This window comes from Ptiloglossa arizonensis, chromosome 2, assembly GCF_051014685.1.
Source record: "Ptiloglossa arizonensis isolate GNS036 chromosome 2, iyPtiAriz1_principal, whole genome shotgun sequence".
Lineage (NCBI taxonomy): Eukaryota > Metazoa > Arthropoda > Insecta > Hymenoptera > Colletidae > Ptiloglossa > Ptiloglossa arizonensis.
The window spans coordinates 27868191-27892889 of record NC_135049.1 but is presented as its reverse complement, the minus strand read 5'-3'; the positions used below and the strand labels follow the sequence as shown (position 1 = coordinate 27892889).

The 24699-nt window shown below is 37.9% G+C and overlaps 1 protein-coding gene across 1 annotated transcript in view; it reads right to left on the bottom strand.

The window, feature by feature from the left end:
• LOC143154895 (dual specificity protein phosphatase CDC14C) overlaps nt 1–4442 on the bottom strand; it is a 33195-nt gene extending 28753 nt beyond the window's left edge. Inside the window, 1 exon segment of the mRNA XM_076326947.1 lies at nt 4382–4442. Coding sequence (XP_076183062.1) covers nt 4382–4442 — 61 coding nt within the window.
• Between the last annotated feature and the right edge of the window lie 20257 nt (nt 4443–24699).

Genomic DNA, 24699 nt, shown 5'->3' with positions numbered 1-24699 from the left:
AACTACCAGGGTCAATTTTACTCGTCTGAAATTTCTTTTAAAAAATTATTCAATTATCAACGATGATATTGCCCACGATATTCGCGGGAAATTATCAAAGCAGACAACCAATGGTACTCGCGAATCAATTTCCCCCGTTTAATTTCGAAGATACCTATACGATCCCATACAAACGATAATACATTCATCAATAGTTCCTACTGTTAATAAACATACGCAGATCGTCTCCCAAACGATCGTTTCTTAATTTATTCTCGTTCGTTCGCATCTAGAACGCATCACCAGCCAATAAGACAACCCTGTACTCGTTGTTGATCAGTCTCTTCCTCATTGGTTACGAAAACCACCTGTTTTGATGTTCGCCACGTTGTACTGGCGCGAGCGCGCCATACTTTGCGAAATAGAGTCCCCGTGTACTTGGTGAAAATTAATCAGCGCCGGCTGGTCCTTTAATAACTCATCGTGCATATGCGAAAAACATTGCGCATACGTTTCTTTTACGTGATCGATTTATTGAGTCGTTCGTTAAGAAAGTCACCGCGATGCCAGTCTCCTCTGACCCCACCAGCCGGGCCCTCCTCTGTAGCACACGTTGGTACACGTGGAACTTAACTTCCGGTTGGCTGGTACCCGAACATTACGGTATCGACAACTTCCGGTGATCACGTGAACGCCCGCGCGAACCTCTAAACCATCCGGTGATCTCCTGAACCGAATACATATCTACGCACGTAGCGCGCGCATTAAGATAACGCGGGCTTTTTAAAGTCGTTGATAACAGGGGCCCCGGACGACTCGAACCGGACAGGAAACAGGCGAAAACGACCGTTGGCTCGGTGTTGCGAACTTGCACGTAGCGTAGCACATCCAGCTGTTTCGTTCCAAACGATATCGGGAATGATCGATCGATTATAACGGTCGCGGTAACCCCCCTCTGAGGTACCACCAGCACGTACTTGAATATTTACTTTAACGCTAGATTCACCAACCGGTCGAAATCACTCGTTTCGACTAACCGCTTTCGTGATCAAATTTATTTCGAATTCCGTGATATCTTCTCCGAAGATGTTGCGATTTTTTTGTTATACGAATGTGTGATTTTCTTTTTCAATTAGCGATTTTATACATTCTTCTTTTTACTCGTTGATTGATCTACTTTTAGCTGTATGTAAGGTATACCTTAATATTACGAAATATTACAAATATTGTAAAATCTGTTATATAGTGTTAAATATTGAGTACATAATAGGTTGTTCAGTGTCTATGTTTGTTCGTGTTCAATAGGTTGTGAATATCTAGTGTAACGAGTAAAATGATTCTTCAGTTATCCATTTTATAAATTCTTTTTTTTCCTCATTGATTGATCTTCTTTTGGGTGTATGTAAGGTATACCTTAATATTACGAAATATTACAAATATTGTAAAATCTGTTATATAGTGTTAAATATTGAGTACATAATAGGTTGTTCAGTGTCTATGTTTGTTCGTGTTCAATAGGTTGTGAATATCTAGTGTAACGAGTAAAATGATTCTTCAGTTATCCATTTTATAAATTCTTCTTTCTCTTCATTGATTGATCTTCTTTTAGGTGTGTGTAAGGTATACTTTAATATTACGAAATTTGTCGGTAGTTATAGTGTTAAATATTGAGTATATAATAGGTTGTTCAGTGTCTATGTTTATTCGTGTTCAGTAAGTTGCGAATATCTAGTGTAACGAGTAAACTGATTCTTTCTCGGTTTTATTTACAACTTCTGAAGAAAAATTTCGACTCTTTCGGGTTGGAACGAGTCGTATGATTATGCAAATGTTTCTTTAGTTACTTCTAGTGATTATACAAATGGTTCTTTAGTTACTTTTAGTAATTATACAAATGTTTCTTTAGTTACTTTTAGTGATTATACAAATGTTTCTTTAGTTACTTTTAGTGATTATACAAATGTTTCTTTAGTTATTTCTAGTAATTATACAAATGGTTCTTTAGTTACTTTGAGTGATTATACAAATGATTCTTTAAGTTGCTTGATAAGTTTTGTCGTTTGATAAAACTTATTGAACAGCATAATACTAGGTTCCTCGATAAGTTTTATCGTACGACAAAACTCATTGAGCAACCTAAAGAACCATTTGTATAACCACTAAAAGTAACTAAAGAAACATTTGCATAATCGTATGACTCCTTTCAACCCAAAAGCATCGAAATTGTTCTTCGAAAGTTGCATACAAAACCGAGAAAGAATCATTTCACTCGTTACACCAAAGATCCAACTAAACATAATATCGAAGACGTTCGAAAGAAAGATCAAAATAGTGTAAAACATCTATTTTTTCAAGTTTCGAATGCACACTTTGGGTTCGAATCGCTCGAGTTTAACGATCCTGTCGTAAGTTGAATCGTTACTCGAGCTAGAGCTTTTTATTAGCGAAAGTTGCATATAAAACCGAGAAAGAATCATTTCACTCGTTGCACCAAAGATCGAACTAAACATAATATCGAAGACGTTCGAAAGAATTTCAAGGTAGTGTAAAATATATATTTTTTCAAGTTTCGAACGTACACTTTGGATTCGAATCGCTCGAGTTTAACGATCCTCTCGTAAGTTGAATCGTTACTCGAGCTAGAGCTTTTTATTAGCGAGATTTCTGTAAAGAGAAATCAAGCCCGAGATGCTTGTTTATCGTCGTTCATTGCGGCGATCCAGGCTATCGGTTGCCGGTTAATTTATAAAAAATTACCGACATCTAGGCTGGATTTTCTTTTTCCACGATTGACCATTGACGCAGAAGAGAGACCACCGGTAAGAGCACATAATGTAACGGTCGTTCTGCCTGGCCAGGGTGGATGAGTGTAGCATTTCCCGTATTGCAGTCGTAACTCGCGGCTACTATCCGCTAAATGACAACTGCTGAACAACAAATAGAGGTTCTCGACCATCGTGACGTGGAATTTCGACTTTCTAGCCATTCTGGTGCCAGCGTTCGTTCTGTTTGCGATCGACGCGATCGAAGACACGTAGAGAAAAAACTCAGAAATCCGTGGAATCGATTTTCTACGATGTAGTTGTTTTTCAGTTCGGATGAAAATGTATCGTTGAGAATTAAAATTTACCAGACGGTGCTAAATAATTTCCACGCGAATTAAAATTCATTGGACGACGAAACGTCGCAACGTTCGACGCTTCGCGAAGCCATTTTAAATCAAATTTCGAAGGATGATGTACATTTTAACGTTTCACGATGTTAGGATACGATTGGGAGACGAATAGTTAATGCTATATAATTCTATTGTGAAAATTTAATCGAAGTAGCATCGGTGCAGTAATTTTTAATGGAATATTTCTTATGGGGATTCCTGGAGACTTTAATGCCCGGAGAAGAGACTAGTTTTTATAATTGAAACTATCGAGGGTATATTATTACGAAGAATGTTTACCGTTATTTTTATCGTGTCAAGTTTACTGTTTATTAATTTACTTGTTAATTGAATTTGGGTCGTTTATGACCCACGCAGTGTTACTATCTTACGTTTGAAAAAGAATTACACGCGATCGTTTCCACGGTGAAACGTTTCTTCGATAATTATTAATGCAGAACTAAAAAAGAATCTTCGGAGCTTTATTGATAAATTTTAACAATTTTCAAGTATAAATATTCAAACTATCGAGTTTATATTATTCCGAAGAATGCTTATCGTTATTTTTCTCGCGTCCAGTTCACTGCTTCTTAATTTACTTGTAAACAGAATTTGGGTCGTTTATGACCCACGCAGTGTTACTATTTAAAGTTTGAAAAGGAATCACACGCGATCGTTTCCACGGTGGAACGTTTCTTCGACGATTATTAATGCAGAACTAAAAAAAGGAATCTTCGGAGCTTGATTGATAAATTTTAACAATTTTCGAGCGTAAATTATTCCCACGAAATCTAACATTCGAACGAGATACGCTCGAACGGAGAACCACTGTGTTATCCAGAGAACGAGCCGAGATGGCAATACCTAAGTTCTCAATAATGCGACGGTTAATCAGACTATATAAAATTATATATTTCTCGTCGAGAAAGAGGCACGGAGAAAATTATGAATCCCGTCGACATTAACGGAGCATGTCTATATCGATTTTGTAACGTTGCTCGTTCGAGAAATTGAAAAAAAAAAGAAAAAAAAAATACATTCGTGCAAATAAGAAATCGACAAAGTGTAATATAATTTCCGTGTGCGTTTCCAGGGACGATTGTGCGTTAATTACGAGGAATTGATATCGTTCCACGAGAATCGTTCTTACGAGAACATTTCATTTTTTTTTTTTTTTCGTCCGTTGTCGTTCTTGGAACAATTCGATCCACGGTAACGTTATCGTTAATTCGTTCGATCGTTACTCACCTGCGTTGAATCCTCGTGGAAGATCAACGGTAACATATTTATCAGTCAAGTTTTCCACCATTTTGCACGCTTCCCGATAGATGTCGCGGGGTTTCAGCAAATCTTCGCTTTTATTCGATCTTCGACGAGAGTTATGAACAAAGCCGGTTGTCCGCGACATTCTGACTCATAATTAGAGACGATTTATATTCAGCACCGAACGTCATATTGTCTGCGTTCATTATCTCGTCATCGATTTCGTTTGATATTACGTCCTAACGTTACAAGACCGATAACACTACGGGTTCGCGTTACCGTCGTTATCAACAATTTGTATAAAATTTAGCACAACTAGATCGAGGAAAAAAAAAAAAATCGGACACAGGTCGTGGAAAAATTTACCAGGTGTCGATGATTGAAAATTATCATCATCGCGTCTTAAGAAACGTTTTATCGTATATAATTTATTATCGCATAATTGATAATTATGAATTAAATTTAAATCGAAAATTATTATTATCACATTCTGCGAATCGTTCGATCGTATGTAATTTATTATCGCATAATTGATAATTATGAATTAAATTGTAATCGAAAATTATTATCATCACATCCTGCAAAACATTCCATCGTATTTAATTTATTATCACATACTGTGTATATACATAATTTATTTTGACATTTAATTTATTATGACGTCCTACGTATACATAATTTATTATCACATTCCACATTATTATGTATCATTTATTATGACATCCTACGTATACATAATTTATTATCACATTCCACATTATTATGTATCATTTATTATGACATCCTACGTATACATAATTTAGTATCACATTCCCCATATTTATATATGTATAATTTATTATCACATCTTGCTCGAGTCACCGATCTGAAAAATTGAACACCCCGCAATAATAACACTCTCGATCCTCTTCAATTAACGTGCAATTTTCTTCGTGGATCAAAGTATAATACTCCGGTATCGAGCATTAAAGTCACGTCGACATTTCATTTATCAAAAATTCTACAATGGCTCTCGTAAATTCGTTTGGACGCTTTTAAAATCGCTTGGTAATATTAATCGCGAAACGTTCAATGGACAAACTCGTATAAAAGTAACGAACAACGAATCAAGTATAAACAACCTTCCAAATGATACTCGTTGAATAAAAGTTAAAATTTGAATTACAGAAGGGGAATATTTCGTAAAAAAATAAATCAAAATTCAATCGTTCACCATCTCCAACAGAATTCAATCCCTGTCTCTTAAAATAAAAGTACACTATTATAAACAACACCTATGAACGATAAATCACTCTTCGGTTCCATTTTATTCCAAATTCTCTTCAATAATTTTTCCAACGTTACTCGTCGTTAATTTATATTACAATCTCGATCGTGGTAGAGATATACTATTATAAACAACACCTATGAACGATAAATTACTCTTCGGTTCAATTTTATTCAAAATTCTCTTCAATAATTTTTCCAACGTTACTCGTCGTTAATTTATATTACAATCTCGATCGTGGTAGAGATATACTATTATAAACAACACCTATGAACGATAAATTACTCTTCGGTTCAATTTTATTCAAAATTCTCTTCAATAATTTTTCCAACGTTACTCGTCGTCAATTTATATTACAATCTCGATCGTGGTAGAGATATTCAGAACATAGCGTAAATTTCCATTTCGCTTTCGTTTCTCTCAAGAATTGCGCATTGATTCTCGAAAAGATGCGTAACCTTCTCGAAAAGAATGGTCGTCGAACCACAGGGACGAGTTTCGAGAAGGAACGATGGTCGAAAATCGTGTAGCATCGACTAGCAAAATGGAATTTCCTCTGGACGCGACTCGAGGTTGTCCCGAGTCACCTTGCGTCACTCTCTGTCGATTATTATCGATCGTTTATGAGCGGTCAGACCGCGAGTGGACTTAGAAGCGACGACAGAAAAGGAGTGAGTTAATTGTCCGGACGAAGTATTGCAAACGAAATGATTATCATCCCCAACGGATGACGAACGAGTGGCCGTCGTGCTGTCTAGAAGAGGGAAACCGTAGAAGGTGGGAAACCTCTCGGAGTCTCCCAACTCCAAGCTAGGAATTAGCATTGCTTCTCCGACATCTCTTCTCGTCTCTCTTCTCCGTCTAGCCCCGGTTGTCTTCCGCCCCGCTTCTCCCCGGTTCGTGAATAGGAGAGAAAGAAAGAAAGAAAGAAAAAGAAAAGAAAAGAAAAGAAAAAAGAGACACAGGGTCTCGAAAAAAGCCCGCTTCCCGCGATTATTTCGTCCTTCCTGGCGATTTGTTTCAGCGTTGGCTCGGTCCGTCTCAACCTTGGAAACGCTCGAGGTGTTAATCGTGACTACCATCGCTAAAGTGAAGAGGATTTATAACCCTTTCGATGACCCGTCTCGTATTAATGTTTAGAATTATTTCCCTCGTGCGACCGATCGTACCTTTGCGAGTGTTTTCATTTTCATTCTCTTGGGTAGGGAATTTATTTAAAGACGAAATTCGACTTCTATCGACGAGGTGTTTGTTTATCGTTTGAGTGAAGGGATTTGTAACCCTTTCGATGATTTCTCTCGTATTAATGATTAGAATTATTTTCCTCGTGAGAGGAAATAATTATTCGTGCGATCGTACCTTTGGAAGAGTTTTCATTTTTATTCTCTTGGGTAGGGAATTTATTTAAAGTCGAAACTTCTATCAACGAGCTATTTATTTAATTTCTCTAACAAAATTTTGTTTAACGAAGTGTTTTCTATAATATTTCTTCTGTAACGAAATTTTGTTTAACGAAGTATTTTCTGTAATACTTTTTCTGTAACGAAATTTCGTTTAACGAAGTATTTTCTATAATATTTCTTCTGTAACGAAATTTTGTTTAACGAAATATTTTCTATATTTCTTCTGTAACGAAATTTTGTTTAATGAAGTATTTTCTATAATATTTTTTCTCTAAGGAAATTTCGTTTAACGAAGTATTTTCTATAATATTTCTTCTGTAATGAAATTTTGTTTAACGAAGTGTTTTCTATAACTTTTTCTGTAACAAAATTTTGTTTAACGAAGTATTTTCTATAATATCTTTTCTGTAACGAAATTTTGTTTAACGAAGTGTTTTCTATAATACTTTTTCTGTAACGAAATTTTGTTTAACGAAGTATTTTCTATAATATTTTTTCTGTAACGAAATTTTGATTAACATGTACGAATATTGTTTCAAGAGTTGAAAGTTTTGGTAAACAGAGATACGTCTAAACGAGGGGTTAATTGTGACCACCATTGTTAAAGTGAAGGGATTTGTAACCCTTCTCGTATGAATGTTTAAAATTTTTTTCCTCCTGCAATCAATCGTTTCAAAGAGTTCTAATTTTCATTCTCTAGAGCAAAGAATTTCTTTAAAGGTGAAATTTCTATTTTTCTTCAACGAGGTATATTCTACAATAATTTCTCAATTAATATACGCGAATATTTCTTTGTAATTGGAAGTTTTAATCGTGACCGTGGTCGTTCGTTCAACAGAGACAACCCTTTTACCCAATTATACCCAACCCTCACTCATTCTACGAAAACCTTCAAGATTTTAATTCCACACACGATCCTTGTCGTACCACGAGGCGTTCAACACCTGTGGTGACCTATTCTCCATCCTTTAATGTTCACGATTACTTGGTTCACCTTCTTTCTCGACAATTTGCATCGTTACTCGTCCACTTATTGTCATACCTGGAAAGCTTTTATCGCTTTAACCGTAACAATCGCTCGCGTCACGGTGAGCAATTTTTTAATATTCACAGTGAAAAGTTCTCTACCCCCCTATTCGTACTCGTGATTACATCCGATCATCTTTTTCTATTGTATAGAAAATTTCTATATGTATATCTCTTGTTCGTTGTGTTTAATATCTTTGTATTCTCTGTCTCTTTAATTCTCTGAATTGTATTTTTATCTTTCGAAACAAAAATTAAGATATCTGTAAATTAATCGATAGTCTAAGTAAAGAATACGTAAGACTTGTTAAAAAATCGTGCATCAATTTATTCCCTGTCTCTTTAATTCTCTGAATTATGTATTCTATCTTTCAAAATCAAAAGTTAACATCTGTGAATTAATTTATGGTCGAAGTAAAGAATACGTAATCTGTGTGACTTGTTAAAATATTGTGTATCAATTTATTCTCTATCTCTTTAATTCTCTGAATTATGTATTCTATCTTCCAAAATCAAAAGTTAACATATCTGTGAATTAATTGATAGTCTAAATAAAGAATACGCAATTCGTGTGACTTGTTAAAGCATCGTGCATCGATTTATTCTCTATCTTTTTAATTCTCTGCATTACATTCTATCTTCCAAAATCAAAAGTTAACATATCTGTGAATTAATTGATAGTCTAAGTAAAGAATATGCAATTCGTGGGACTTGTCAAAACATCATGGATCTATTCCACGATGGATTTTATTTCAAGTGATAGTCTCGAGCATCGACAGAGGGTTAATATTGTGACGTATCGTTTCACAGAACGCGAAACTCGAAGATTCACGTACGAGAGTCTCGTTTCGGAATGATCATTTCCAGCGATGAACGCCGCGCAAAGTAACGAAATTAGTCGCCGTATACTGCACGCTTTTGTGCCACATAAGTCGAAGCTTCTAAAGCTGAAGAGGACGTTCAGTTTGTCGATCTCTTCATCCGATTAAGCCCCACCAACCCAACCATTCCACCGCGGTGTTCCATCTCCGTGACTCTTTCGTTTCATCGGCTTTATTTCCATTTTCACGTATCCGTCCATTTCCATTACAAATGAATCCCATTCCGCTTCGAATTTTATTATTTTTCCATCAATTCGTATATTATATTATTTATACTCGCCTTCACTAATAATCGTTAACGACTCGCTTCGAATTTTCTCAAGAGAACATTTTTCCACTCCAAAAACAATACTTTCTTCATTCAAATTTACATTCCTCGTGTTTCTAATCTTCAATAATGCACTCGACATTTGTTTCGTTATTTTTACAAATATTCATACTTACCTTTGATGAGTATGATGTTACAGTTTATTCGATACTCCAATATTCTCACGAGAAACTCGACAACTTTGCACGAATTTACTTTTCATTGGATCGTTCGGAAAGTCACGTCGTTTTTCTCGGTGAAAACGAAACACGATTTTCTCAGAGCGTGCAAACATTTTATTAAATTATATACTCTCCATTTTGGATAACGAAACGACTTTACGAACAACCCGATACGTTTCTAATCGTTGATAATCGCAAGACGAATTCTATTCGTAGGAGTTGTTAAAACATCGTGCATCTCGATTTATTCTCTGTTTCTTTGATTCTCTGAGTTATATATTCTATCTTTTAAAATCAAAAGTTGACTAATCTGTGAATTAATCAATAATCGAAGTAAAGAATACCCAATTCGTAGTTGTTAAAACAACGTGCATCGATTTATTCTCTGTCTCTTTAATTCTCTGCATTGCATTCTATTTTTCAAAATTGAATTCTATTATATTCTATTTCAATTTCGTTCGAAAAAGCGCGGTTCTTTTCATTTCAGCAGAGACACGAACACTTCTTCGGCTGGGAAATTGCACACTTTGAAGTATTATATATTCTATCTTTCCAAATCAAAAGTTAACTAATCTGTAAATTAATCAATAATCGAAGTAAAGAATACCCAATTCGTAGTTGTTAAAACAACGTGCATCGATCTATTCTCTATCTTTTTAATTCTCTGCATTGCATTCTATCTTTCAAAATCAAATTTTATTCTATTTCAATTTCGTTCGAAAAAGCGCGGTTCTTTTCGTTTCAGCAGAGACACGAACACTTCTCCAACTGGAAAATTGCACACTTTGAAGTATTATATATTCTATCTTCTAAAATCAAAAGTTAACTAATCTGTAAATTAATCAATAATCGAAGTAAAGAATACCCAATTCGTAGTTGTTAAAACAACGTGCATCGATCTATTCTCTATCTTTTTAATTCTCTGCATTGCATTCTATCTTTCAAAATCAAATTCTATTCTATTTCAATTTCGTTCGAAAAAGCGCGGTTCTTTTCGTTTCAGCAGAGACACGGACACTTCTCCTGGGAAATTGCACACTTCGAAGTACTTAACACCGTTTCCTCGATTTTCGGGGGTAGCGGGGAGCCCGGTTACGAAATCCGAGAAAATCGAGCGCGTTCGAGCACTTACGTGGGCCGCCAGGTAGTCTTGCGTGTAAATAAATGCGAGAAATGCGTCTAATCGGGTAACAGCCGATCATTCTCGTTGCATTGTACACCTGCACGCTCGGTCGCTACCTTTCGAAGACGTATTCGATTCATCGCTATGTAATACGTAATGCGAATTTCACCGAGTTTCGTGTCTCCTTTGTGCCGGTTTCCTTGCAGAGACTGCGACGCGTGGCGCATCGAGAAGGGATTCATCGAAAAGCAGACAATGTCGTCCCGATAATTCGCAGATTAGGGTCGAATTCGTGAATTTCGCTCGATACTCTGTGCACATTTTCTCTCCGGTTCTTAAGTGGTCCAATATTTCGCAAATGTTCGACGTTTCGATCGTCCGGTGCGAGGAAAGTTTATTTTTCTCGGAGGAACGTAGTCTCTCGCGCGTATATTTTTATTAGAAATATTGTACCGACAATATTGTACGTATAATAAATTGTACATATAACCGTTATATATATTAGTGTTTTAACAAACTCGTGGATACATTATTGAAAAGTTTCCAAAAGTAGTGTAGACAGTAAAAGAAAAGAAATTTGTTTTTCTTTTTATTAAATATATTTATATTTCTGGTACGTAGAAATATATATTTCTTTTTCTGTTCTGGTACGTAGAAATATATATTTCTTTTCTGGTACGTGGAAATATATATTTCTTTTTCATTTCTGGTACGTAGAAATATATATTTCTTTGTCATTTCTGGCACGTAGAAATATATATTTCTTTTTCATTTCTGGTAGGTAAAATCGGTGTTGTAGAATGTCACGAGTGAAATTTCCGTTCTCGATTGTCATCGTTACCAGGAACGACCGAAAGTTAAACAAGAGATAAGAATTAAAAGCCGAGCGAGAATCGGATCATCGAAATGCATCTCCTCTCTTTCCCGAATTTAACGGATCATCGAATCGTTATCGAGGAGAATTCTCGCCTGTACTCGATTCATCGGGTCGAGTGATCGATGAAAAATCCAGATACCGATTTTTCGATACCGCGGCCACGAAATTGCTTCGTGTCGAGAGAATTGAACAGTTAGAGGCCGCGTGTGCATAACAGGTGGTGCACACATTGTGTGCACTACATGTCAGCGATGCGTAACTTTCTTTCTCTTTTCTTTTTTTTTTCAAAATACAATCCTTTCGAGGTCTTCTTTTCGATGAAATATTCAACAATGGAACCTCAACGAGACAGAGGTTCTTACTAGAAGAAATTTCTTTGGAACATCGTTGGAAAACTGTCTCAAATAAAGCTAAAGTTTCGAAAAGTTAATGGACTGAAATTACGTGATACCATAAAAGCAAAATTTCCATCGAAAGTGAACTTTCGAACTCGTTACTGCTCCAATGAAATTAAGAATATTAATTATAAAATGAGACACTTCACAGTGGAATAAAAATGCATTCAGCGAACACCCGAGTAAATCATTACAGGGAAGATTCTCTTCGAACGAAAATATTGAACTTTCGAACAATTTAGAGACAAAAAAAGAAACGTGAACGTCCCCTCGGTGGAAACTAAAATATTAGGTTGTTCCAAAAGTAATTTCATTTTTTTGGTGAAAATGAACCACGATTTCATTAGAGCGTATAAACATTCGATTAAATTATCCATTCTCCATTTTGGAAAACGAAACGACTTTCCCAACCACTCAATACAAGAAAAGGAACCAATACCGAAAATTAGAACGAAACAACGATCAAACATCCACTAAATAACCGCTCTGGTCCAGGCAACAATACAAGTGCTCGAACACCACAAATATCTGTCCACTGTCCACAAATAGTGATGCAAAAACATTCGACCAATTTCGTTCCCAGCCCTAATACCATGGAACTCGTTCGAAAGAATTTTCAGGGACGTTTCGCCCCCCAGACGGGCGTGCGCTTGCGCAGAAGCGTCGCACGGGGCCCAGCTTTCCCCCTCTCCTTCCCTCCAAAAAAAAAAAAAAAGAAAGAAAGAAAAGAGAAAAACAAAAAGAAAGAAACCGAATTCCGTCGTTTTCGCAGCTAATCCCGGCGGTGTGTTCACGGTGACCAATTTCAACGTACCAGGTACGCAACGCGCGCAGGATACCGAGCCGAGTAGAACGAGATAGAGCGCGGCATTTGCGCGAACACAAGGGGAGACCAGCGCCAGGAGGAAGGAGAGAAAAAAGAGATAGTGTACCCCAGAGACGGGGAGCAGCCCGTGAAACGACGAAGAGGGCCGCCGGGGCTTCGATAAAGCGACAGCGCGAGGGAGGGAGAGGGAGAGCGCGGGAGAGACAACTGGAGAACAAGGGAGAGAAGGGGAGGGAACGGATAAGAGGAAGCGTGGGCACTCAGGTGTGACTCTCCCGCGGGTTCTCCTGCCTCTCCTTGCCAGCAGCAACAGATACGCGGACCTTGGTCTCCCCGTGCACCTCCGGAAGTGCTCTTTATCTCTGTCGGTCTGTCCCCTCGCCCGTACCAGCGTGCGTGCGTGCGTGCGTGCGTGCGTGCGTGCGTGCGTGCGTGCATGCATGCCTCTCCAGGCTACACGCCGTGCAACGGCCATGCCACGGTCGCTCGATTAACCGAAATTTCGATCGGACGAAACGGTATCGACCAAACCTTCGACACCGGGGAACGATGTTCCTTTGTAACGATATGTATCTGTTTAGATGTCAGCGGAGTCTCCAAGATCGGAGTATGAAATTTAACAAAGTTGGTTAGTTGGTGTTGGTTGGGTGCGTGACATTGTGGCGATGAGGAGTTGGATATTAGGAACTGATCCTAATGTTAGTACTGGTATGTGTCTAGATGTTATTGGAGTCTTGAAGATCGAAGTATAGAGTTGGATAAAGCTAGTAAGTCGGTGTTGGTTGGGTGCATGACATTGTGGTGATGAGAAGTTGGATATTAGGAACTGATCCTAATGTTAGTACTGATATGTGTCTAGATGTTATTGGAGTCTTGAAGATCGAAGTATAGAGTTGGATAAAGCTAGTAAGTTGGTGTTGGTTGGGTGCATAACATTGTGGCAATGAAAAGTTGGATATTAGGAACTGATCCAAACGTTAGTACTGGTATGTGTCTAGATGTTATATCGTTAGTATCGATATGTGTCTAGAAGTATAGTTAGGTACACGACGACATGGTGGCGATGTAACTTTTAGTGTTAGGAACCGATCTGACCGTTTGTACGGATATGTATCTATTTAGATGTCTTGAAGATCGGTGGGTAGGTATCTATTTAGATGTTATTGAGATTTGAAGATCGGAGTATACAGTTGAACAGAGTTGGTAAGTTGCTGTCAGTTGGGTACGTGACATGGTGGCGATGAAACTTTTAATATTAGGAACCGATCTAACCGTTTGTATGGATATGTATCCAGATATGTATTTAGATGTTTGTGGAGCCTCGAAGATCGGTGTGTAGGTACCTATTTAGATGTTATTGGAGTCATGAAGATCAGAGTATAAAGTTGAACAAAGCTAGTAAGTTAGTGTTAGTTGGATGCCTAACAAGATGGCGATGAAAAGTTGGAAATTAGGAACTGTTTTAATTCTTCGTACCAATATTTATCTATTTAGTTGTTATTGGAACTTCGAAAATCAGAATACATGTATTTATTTAGAAATACATTAAAATTGATCAAAGCTCCTAAGTTGGTGTCAGTTGGGTATACGACACGGTAGCGATGAAACGTTTAGTACTCGATGTATCAACACCGATATGTACAAATTTCCAAGCAATCGAGGTTCGAACATCGAAAGACAAATTCGTCGTTGAAGAGACCACAATCGACCGATAAGTGAATACTAGTAAAACGTGTCTTTGTACACAATTATTTACATACTCGACTATCCAAAACTTAGCATACTGGTAGTACCGCACAATTCGAGCCACATGCCCTCTATTACACTGTACCCAAGTCCTCTACCAGTAGAGGGCGCGAACAAGATGGTTCGCGGAGCCTGAAAAGCGCGCGAAGCAATAAAAGATTCTTCGAGACTTCAATAACATCTAGACACATATCGGTACTAACAATAGAATATCCTACATAGAGGATATGTTCCTAATATCCAACTTTTCATCGCCACAATGTTGTGCACCCAACCAACACCAACTTATCAGCTTTATCCTATCATCGAGTGGAAACTCTTCTGTCCCTACGCGACACGTCGGAAGCATTATTTATACCTCTGTATCGCAAACGTCTAAATGCATGATCGGAGAAATATCCGAAATAGAGACACGATCGAGATCGAGTCATCGATGATTCCACGGGAGCAGCGTATATATCCCGTCATCTCTCGCGAGCGACGATTGAATCGATCCAAAGCCGAACGTATTGCGTAGCAAGTTCGCATGCCTCTGCGTTATCGCGCAATCTTATCGAAACGAAACCGATACCGACACATTTTGACAGTCTCGGTTACGAGAGATCGATGGAACGTTCCTCTTCGATAAATCATCCGCGAACTGGTAAAAAATCTCCCGCGGGCGCGGTTCGAAGAATCACCGGCCACGGTAGATAACGTCGCGATTTTCGCGCGTTTAAATTCCGCTTCGATTTCACTGGAGCGAATTACGCGGGAAAATTCGATACCTCTTCAAGGGTACACCAAATTTGGGGCCAAGATCTAGATTCTTGATCGTTAAGGTCCCGAGGACGATTCTCTTGGGAAAAATTGCATCGTTCACGATTTTACCATCGTGGAACCAAAGATGATTTTCATGATATGGTGCGAAGATCGAGATTCTTGATCGTTAAAGTCCCGAGGACGATTCTCTTGGGAAAAATTGCATCGTTCACGATTTTACCACCGTAGAACCAAAGACAACTCGTCCTCGAAGACGAGGTATCCCCTAGAAACGATCCGGGTGACGAGAAACAAGTGAAAGAAACAATCGACGAACTTGGAAATTCGTTAAATTGAATTCTCCTGTCGTTTTATCGCGTACGAAAAATATCAGAGAACCGTAATATCTCCGTGACTCCGTCACGCTTACTTCCCGCGATTCACTTTCTACGCGGCTTCTCACGCCCTGACACGTTTAAATTCCGCTCCATCCTCGTGGCCACGAGTCCCGAAAAGATTCGATCAGTCGATTCTCGACGATCTTCCAGGAAACGAGCGGATGATCCTCGTTGCGGCGTTGTTCGAGGCAAATCGACGAAGGTGCGTTTTAATTTTATTTTTACGCGTCGATGGGAGAGGATTCGAGGGAAATTTGGTGCGTAGATCGAGATCCTTGATCGTTAAGGTCCCGAGGACGTTCCTCTTGGGAAAAGTTGCATCGTTCACGATTTTAAAGCGTATTCTTGAGTCAGAGTCGGTTCGAGAACGATAAAAGGGAGAGACAAAGGAGAGGAGCGTGCGAGTGTTGGGGACCTACGAAGACGAGGGGTTACGGGGCTTGGTGTGCGGGGGAGGGTGGGGGCTCGAAGGCAGGGAAAACAATTTGATGGAATATAAAGTCCCCATCCTCCGTTCTCCAACTTCTCCGGACGTAGTTCTCCTTAATCGAAGGAGGATGTGGAGTCGGTTAAGCCGAAGTCAGTCAGTCAGTTTCATTTGAACGTCAGCTGCCCGGATGTCTCCCCCATCTGTGGGACTCGTGTTGCAGGGAACAGAGGCACCCATGTGAGACACCTTCTCCTCCGTGCTCACTCACTCGTCTGCTCGCTCAGGTGGACCTACACACCGTGGCGCACGTGTGTGCGGGTAATGCGCGCGTATCTCGACGGACGTGGATACATCTGGACGAGAAACGCATCTGCGAATCGCGCGTCGCTCGGCCTGCTCGGCGAAAATCCCCTAGATCGGACTTACTCGAGGCGAGATCCGCGCTCTGACGGTGGAACGCGTGCTTTTCTTAGACGGGGGACTCGCGTCGGACCGATCCCACTCGACGATCTTCTTCACTTTTCCAGAATATTTACTCCGTTTGAGGGCATTTTCTCACCTTCGTGTCCACGTAATTTGAACAACGTTGGGTTTCGTTTAATTTTTGAGAAAATTTACTTCACTTGGATTCTTTTTTACTCCTATGTGTGTAATTTGACAAATTTTAGGTTTCGTTTAATTTTTGAAAAGATTTACTTCACGTTGTGTTCTTTTCTTTTGTATGTACGTAATTTGAAAAATGTTAGGTTTCGTTTAATTTTTGAGAAAATTTACTTCACGTTGTGTTCTTTTTTATTCGTATGTACGTAATTTGAATGAGGCCAGGTTTCGTTTAATTTTCGAGAAAATTTACCCAACACTAGTGTTTCTTTTTTATTCATATGTATGTAATTTGAAAAATTCCAACTTTCTTTTAATTTTCAAGAAAATTTACTCCAGATTGTGTTTTTTTTTTTGTTTTCGTATTACGTAATTTGAATGACTCCATGTTTCGTTTAATTTTCGAGAAAATTTACCCAACACTAGTGTTTCTTTTTTATTCATATGTATGTAATTTGAAAAATTCCAACTTTCTTTTAATTTTCAAGAAAATTTACTCCAGGTTGTGTGTTGTTTTATTCGTATGTACATAATTTGAAAAATGTCAGTTCCCTTTTAATTTTCAAGAAAATTTACTCCAGATTGTATGCTATTTTTTATTCGTATGTATGTAATTTGAAAAATGTCAGCTTTCTTTTAATTTTCGAGAAAATTTACTCCAGATTCTGTGTTTTTTTTTTATTCGTATGTACGTAATTTGAAAAATGTCAGCTTTCTTTTAATTTTCAAGACAATGTACTCCAGATTCTGTGTTTTTTTATTCGTATGTACGTAATTTGAAAAATATCAGCGTTCGTTTAAATTTCAAGAAAATTTATTCCAGATTGTATTTTTTTTTATTCGTATGTATGTAATTTGTCAGAAACGAATGAAGGGACCACGAGTATTGATCTTTCTTTTTTTAGGAGGTGTATAAAAAGATTAAGTATAGAAGAAACTATTATAGTGATTCTTGATCGTAAGGAATAATTTTTCTTGAGAATGAAAAATGTCAGGTTTCGTTTAATTTTCGAGAAAATTTACTCCATGTACAGAGTTTCTCTATTCAAGTGTAATTTAAAAGACGTCAAATCCCAATAAATTCACAATCGGAGGGTATTTTATTGATTTTGGTTAATTTCCAAGAAAATTTATTCCAGATACGGATTTTTCTATCGACTTGCAATTTAAACGACCTCGAGTAGCCGAACACAACGATTCACGATTGGAGAAAATTTTATCCGCGGACCGATGCAACTGGAATGCAACGTGAGTCCAATTCTAGTATCTTTCCTAGAACTTTATAGAAGTAGGGTACTCCAGTCGCTTCTAACGATACATTGTATTGGAAGATTGCAGAAATATATGTACATACACACGTGAAAAATGCTAAAGGAGAACGGTGAAGGTGACAAAGGTTCTTGCGGCACAGTTTCAATATCCAATTTTGAAAACTTCGTCAGTTCCTTAAGTGTTCAGATTATCTGACGCGATATATACACAATGTGCGATTCTTTGAGCGGGCACGCGACACGGTTCAACAATTAGAGCTCTCAGTACCGCTTATCGAAAGTTTCTGTTCTAATCAAATTGGTTTAACGATAGTTGAGTTTCGTAGATAAGTGATGTTGCCGACGATTCAACAGAATCCATTCAACCTAGAAATTTCATCTTTCGATTACTCGAAGTTACCAATTTGATTTCGGAGAAAATGAAAAGAGTATCGATAACAGAAACGGTAAGAAAATTTCAAACGACGATTATTTTCAATAATTATAACCCCGTGTCTACTTGGTTTTCAAATTACATTCTCCAGACACCCTCAAACCGTTGTCCAAGCCCTTTTTCTAATCCCGCGAGAGTAATTTTTAACACCAACACTCGTAACTCTCACGAAACTGTACGTGCTTGCTAATTACAAAACACACAGTGACCACTTTGCAATTTATTATCTCCGTGTCTTCGTGTCGTGTATACATTTCCATCTGGATGTCATTATTATGCGCGAACACAGTCAGTTTTAATCTTAATTATTCAGATCGGAATTAATTCGCATCGTTATTGAGGAACGTTTCGGTATACTCCAACTGTGTATTCGTAAATCGTTGAATCAAAACTTTATCGATGGTGACTCGAAGCTAACGGTCGAACGTTCGAATGTTTCAAAAGAAAAATTATTCCATACGACCACGAATCGCTATAATAATTTCTTCTTTACTTAATCTTTTTATACATCTCCTAAAAAGTGAAAGATCAATACTCGTGGTCTTTCGATAACTTAAACTCATTGAAAATCGTTTCAAAACTATTATTCTTTACCATCGTAACTCATTATCATAGTTTCTTTATTACTTAATCCTTCTGTACATCCTCTAAAAAGAGAAAGATCAATGCTCGTGGTTTTTCGATAACTTAAACTCATTGAAAATCGTTTTAAAGAAACTATTCTTTACCATCATAACTCTACTGCATACACTATCATAGTTCCTTCTTTATTTAATTTTTTTATACACCTCCTAAAAAAAGAAAGATCAACACTCGTAGTCCTTCGATAACATAAACTCATAAAAAACCTTCTAAAAAAAAATTAATCTTCACCATCACTTCTTTACTATTTTCTTCTGTACTTAATCCTTCTTTACACCCTCTAAAAAGAAAAAGATCAACTCTTGTGGTCTTTCGATAACTTAAACTCATTGAAAATCGTTTTAAAGAAACTATTCTTTACCATCATAACTCTACTACATACACTATCATAGTTCCTTCTTTACTTAATTTTTTTATACACCTCCTAAAAAAAGAAAGATTAACACTCATAGTCCCTCGATGACTTAAACCCACAAAAAATCTTTCCAAAAAGAATTACTCTTTACCACTAAAACTCACTACCATAGTTTCTTTATTACTTAATCCCTCTCTACACCCTCTAAAAAGAAAAAAAAATTAACTCTCCTGATCCCTCGATGACTTAAACCCACAAAAAATCTTTCCAAAAAGGATTACTCTTTACCACTAAAACTCACTACCATAGTTTCTTTATTACTTAATCCCTCTCTACACCCTCTAAAAAGAAAAAAAAATTAACTCTCCTGATCCCTCGATGACTTAAACCCACAAAAAATCTTTCCAAAAAGGATTACTCTTTACCACTAAAACTCACTACCATAGTTTCTTTATTACTTAATCCCTCTCTACACCCTAAAACCTCTAAAAAGAAAAAAATTAACTCTCCTGATCCCTCGATGACTTAAACCCACAAAAAATTTTTCCAAAAAGAATTACTCTTTACCACCTCAACTCACTACTATATATTCTTTATTACTTAATCCCTCTCTACACCCTAAACCCTCTAAAAAGAAAAAAATCAACTCTCCTGATCCCTCGATGACTTAAACCCACAAAAAATTTTTCCAAAAAGAATGACTCTTTACCACCAAAACTCACTACCATAGTTTCTTTATTACTTAATCCCTCTCTACACCCTAAAACCTCTAAAAAGAAAAAAATCAACGCTCCTGATCCCTCGACGACTCGAATAAATCGAAAACCCTTCAAAAAGAAATTACTAGCAACGACCACGACTCGCGTCCATTCTCCCTTATCGTTCCATCCTTCTGTCCATCCCCAAGTTATAAAAGGTAGATCAACGCTCGAGAACGCTCCGATCCCTACGATCGCGCGTAGCCTCCGCTTCCGATCGTCGTAAAGGAAACGCGTTTCTGTCCCGTTCTCGTATTCGTTAACGTCCTCGAGAAGACTCCGTCGGGCCCCGTTGATGAGTTTTTAGGATGCGCGCAAACTCGATGAATAATGCACGTTGCGGCCGGAACGGGTGAAAAGGTCAGCAATCAAGGGTCATCCGTGCGCATAATCAGCACGATTATTTATACGATCTGCAGACGGTATCAACCGGTAACCAACGATCGAATACATATGCATTTTAATTCAATGACCAGCCGAGCAGCGGTTCATTTGCTCGACTCGTGCGACGAACCGAGTTACTCTCGCACTTTGCACACATCGCGTCATCTCGAGCGGATCATACCGAGCGTACGGTGTTCACGGGTTCCCATCGATACCAATACGTATCGATGATACGTCACGATCGAGCACAGAGGTATTTAACGGGGTAGTAACGACGGTAGCAACGACACGCTCGTAAATTACGATACGTATCGATACCAAAGTGTGAATAACTATGGAACAAAGATCGAAACGAGTTGTCGAAATTGTGCAAGACTTGTTTATCGAGAACGGGACAAGGAGCCTGGCTTGGGGATTATTTGAAATATTTTTAACGATCGTTCCACCGATCTCGAACACTTTCTTTTATTATGTACGCTTTTGTTTATTCACTCGTACATTTTTCCTTCTATTTCGTATCAAAGTCTTTCTATCACCGATAGACACTTTTATTCAGTTTCTGGTATAATTTTGTACGTATTTATTTTCTCTGAGAGTCACGGGGAATAAGAATATATTTGATTTTCATGTTCGCGCAGTAGAATCGTTAGAATTTTTTATGAATGAATGGTATCGATTTTTCCGTTCCCAGTGAATCGGCAGACCACCTTCGCATCCATCGTGAAAACGTAATATTGATTTTTGTTTCGACTTGTGTCTGCCGCGAGCGCATACTTCCACAGCGATTAGATTGCGGTGCGCGTTTTTGATGCACTTGCAACGGTATCGATGCACGCTCGGTTTCAAGCGTTTATTGGTATCGATCAGTACGAGCCACGAAAGTATCGGTATCGAAGTACAGCGTTTGTAATCGATACGCATCGATACGTATCGATACTTATGCGCGAGCATCGAAACGTGTTCGATATAAAACGACACCTCGTTATCTGGTGCATCGATAGCATCGAGTCTGCGCGACCTCGCTTCACCGTTTCTTTTCTCTCCTTTTTCTTCTTTTTTTGCTTCTTCCTTTTTTTTTTTTTTAATTATCCAACCGGTGAGAATTATGACGCATTAAACGAACAGGATATACTTTTATTTCGACGCTTTGCCGTTTTCTTTTTTTTTCTTTTTCCTTTTTTTTTTCTTCTCTCTCTTTCCCTTTCCTTTTTATTTTTACGCGGCTCGTTTCGCATGCGCGAAACCGGAGGACGCCGCGCGCACGCGAGGATCACGATAATAGAGAATTCGCGGTGGATTTTAACAGCGAGATAAGGGGTTTCTCGGTATTCATAGAATATGGAGATTCACGTAGAACATCGTGGCCGATTCTGCCCTTGAAACGGGACGCGAGAATTATTTCGATCTCGCAATAACTTCGTTCGTCTTGCACGATTCCGTTTTTCTCGTTAACGTACGAAAATCGTTACAGATTCGCGTCTCTCGGGCGGAGATCGACAACATTTATATTTGATCGAATCATTTCGAACAATAGATATCAAAGGAACAATTTCTTGTCCGCTACTCGATCGAATAAAAATTACACTTTAAATTACAGAACGAAATTATAATTAAAATGTAAATTTCTCCACTTTTGGCAAGTTTAGATTACATTTAACGTATTCTTAACCGTTTACAAATTTTTTATCCTTGCTTTTTGGAAGTTTAGATTATTTTTAACATATTTCCACGATATTTCGTTAAGTTCTCCGATCGTATTCTTTTTAAATCATTCACGGATAATTTCAGAGCGAAAGTATTCTCGATGGAATATTTCAGATATTAGTTATTAATTAGTAGTTTATCAGTAGATTCGATTTCCTTCCGTACGTAGTTAATGTAACAATATACAAAGCAGATAAATAAAGTGATTCATTGAAACGAGATAGAAGAAGACAATATCTTGCAATTTTTCAAAATGATCGCTCCATTGAAAAACGTGCCCGTAATTACGTGCTCGATGGTTTCGAACGCAATCTGTCTGTATTTCACGTGTACGTGTAACAGCTCGTAATTGTTGTCGCTGATACAATTCCGTGGACGAAATTAAACGTGAAAGCGAATTTTTTATTATCAAAGTCGGGCTGCCCTTGCGACAGGTAGGTAAATTACGTCGAAAGCTGCAGTTAAAAATTACGCACCGCGAACAGATGCGACGTGCACTCGCCCGCGAGTGCATCGGGTGCATCGTATCGAACGTTGGTATTTATGTGCATAACACTTTCGCTGATATTTCACGGTGCCCTGTTACATTTCACGTGTTGCCGTTGTTGTAAAAAAGGTTACAAGCGTAACTTCGCGCGTTGTCCCGCGTCAACGAATTTATGGACAGTTCGAGTGGCAATTACACCGACGCCATTTATTACCATTAACATTTATTGCGCGCCGTTTAATTGCTTTTTGCCAAAAGGTGCGAGACATCGAATGAAAAATCGTTCTCGGTGGTAACCACGGTACTGTTTCCGGAGACACGGTTCCTTTTTTATTTTTCTTATTTTTTCTTTTTTTAACAACTCGGTACAAGCGTCGTTGCAACCCTCTTGTATAAATTGTAATTGGTTTCACCTGTACACCTAGAGTAAACATCGTTCGTCATTTGCGCGATAAATGATTCAAAGATACGAATGGTCGTGACGCGCGAGAATTATTTAGAGAATCCTGTACGAAACCATCGAGCACGTAATTACGCGCAGGTTTTGCAACGAAACGGTAATTTTGACAAATTTTAGACGGCTTGATTGAAATATAAACGACGCGTAGGAGGGAATGGAAGATCACTGGGGAAATTGGAATCTCGATTTATTGTTGAATGAAAGAATCGTTGAGTTGGAGAGATACTCGCTTCGGGGAAGAATATTATTCGAAATAATTTATCGAAGTGTCTGTTTGTTAGGAGTAATTCGATTTGACTGCTCGATGAACGAATATCGAGTGAAAGAAACTTCGAGCTTGTTAAAAACATATTGATAAGGTTTTATTCGATGATCTCTTGTAGAGAATCAAAAAGGAAGGAACGTTTAATAGAATTTCCATTTTTGTTAAAACACAGTTTCTATACGATATTGTGGGAATTAATCGCGTTACAGTAGGTTAGAAATAAAAATTCTGTATAATTATTTACTTTCAAAATCTTCTAATCGAGAAGTACGACTCAGATTGTATTATTCGAGTTGGAAATTTTTATCGAACAAATAGTACATCGTTAAAAACGTATGTAATAGGTTGTTCAATTTTTTTATCGTTCGATAAACTTATTGAACAGTACTACATTGAATAGTACTGTATTATATTGAACAGTACTCTACTACTTTGAACAATACTGTACTACATTGAACAGTACTGTACTGTTTGAATAGTACTCTACTACATTGAACAGTACTGTACTGTTTGAATAGTACTCTACTACATTGAACAGTACTGTACTATAGTGAACAGTACTGTACTATATTGAACAGTACTCTACTACGTTGAACAGTACTGTACTGCATTGAATAGTACTGTACTACATTGAACAGTACTCTACTACATTCAGCAGTACTCTACTACATTGAATAGTACTGTACTACATTGAACAGTACTCTACTACTTTGAATAGTACTCTACTATATTGAACAGTACTCTACTACTTTAAATAGTACTCTACTACATTGAACAGTACTGTACTATATTGAACAGTACTCTACTACATTGAACAGTACTGTACTGCATTGAACAGTACTCTACTATATTGAACAGTACTGTTCAAAACTTATCGAATACCTTAATACAGTGTTAATCTTTTTCATCCGTATAAAAAATGTTCTCCATCTCTGTAGGAGGTTGTGCACTCTCGTTGGTCGACTTTTGAACGGTATTTCTGTTCAAACGGGAATAAAATCGTTGGTCTGTCGGGGAACTAGAGAAAATTTCGCGGGATCGGCGATTTCTCGAACGATCGAGTTGCGTGTTACACGTGGCACAGAAATATTAACGCCGCATCCGTTTTCTCAGAAGCGTTCTCGTATTATAGCGACGACAACTCGCTTCGATGACACCGATGCGAATATAGCAGATCGCGTATCACAAAAGGTAGTTGATAAACGAGAAGCATAACGTTTTGCGCGGATGATATTCAGCGAACGGTACCGGTGTCGTCGCGTACAAATCCTTCGATATCTTCCCGCTGGAAAGAATCAATCGATCGATGCACGATTCGTCGAAAATTGCCATTATTTCTCGA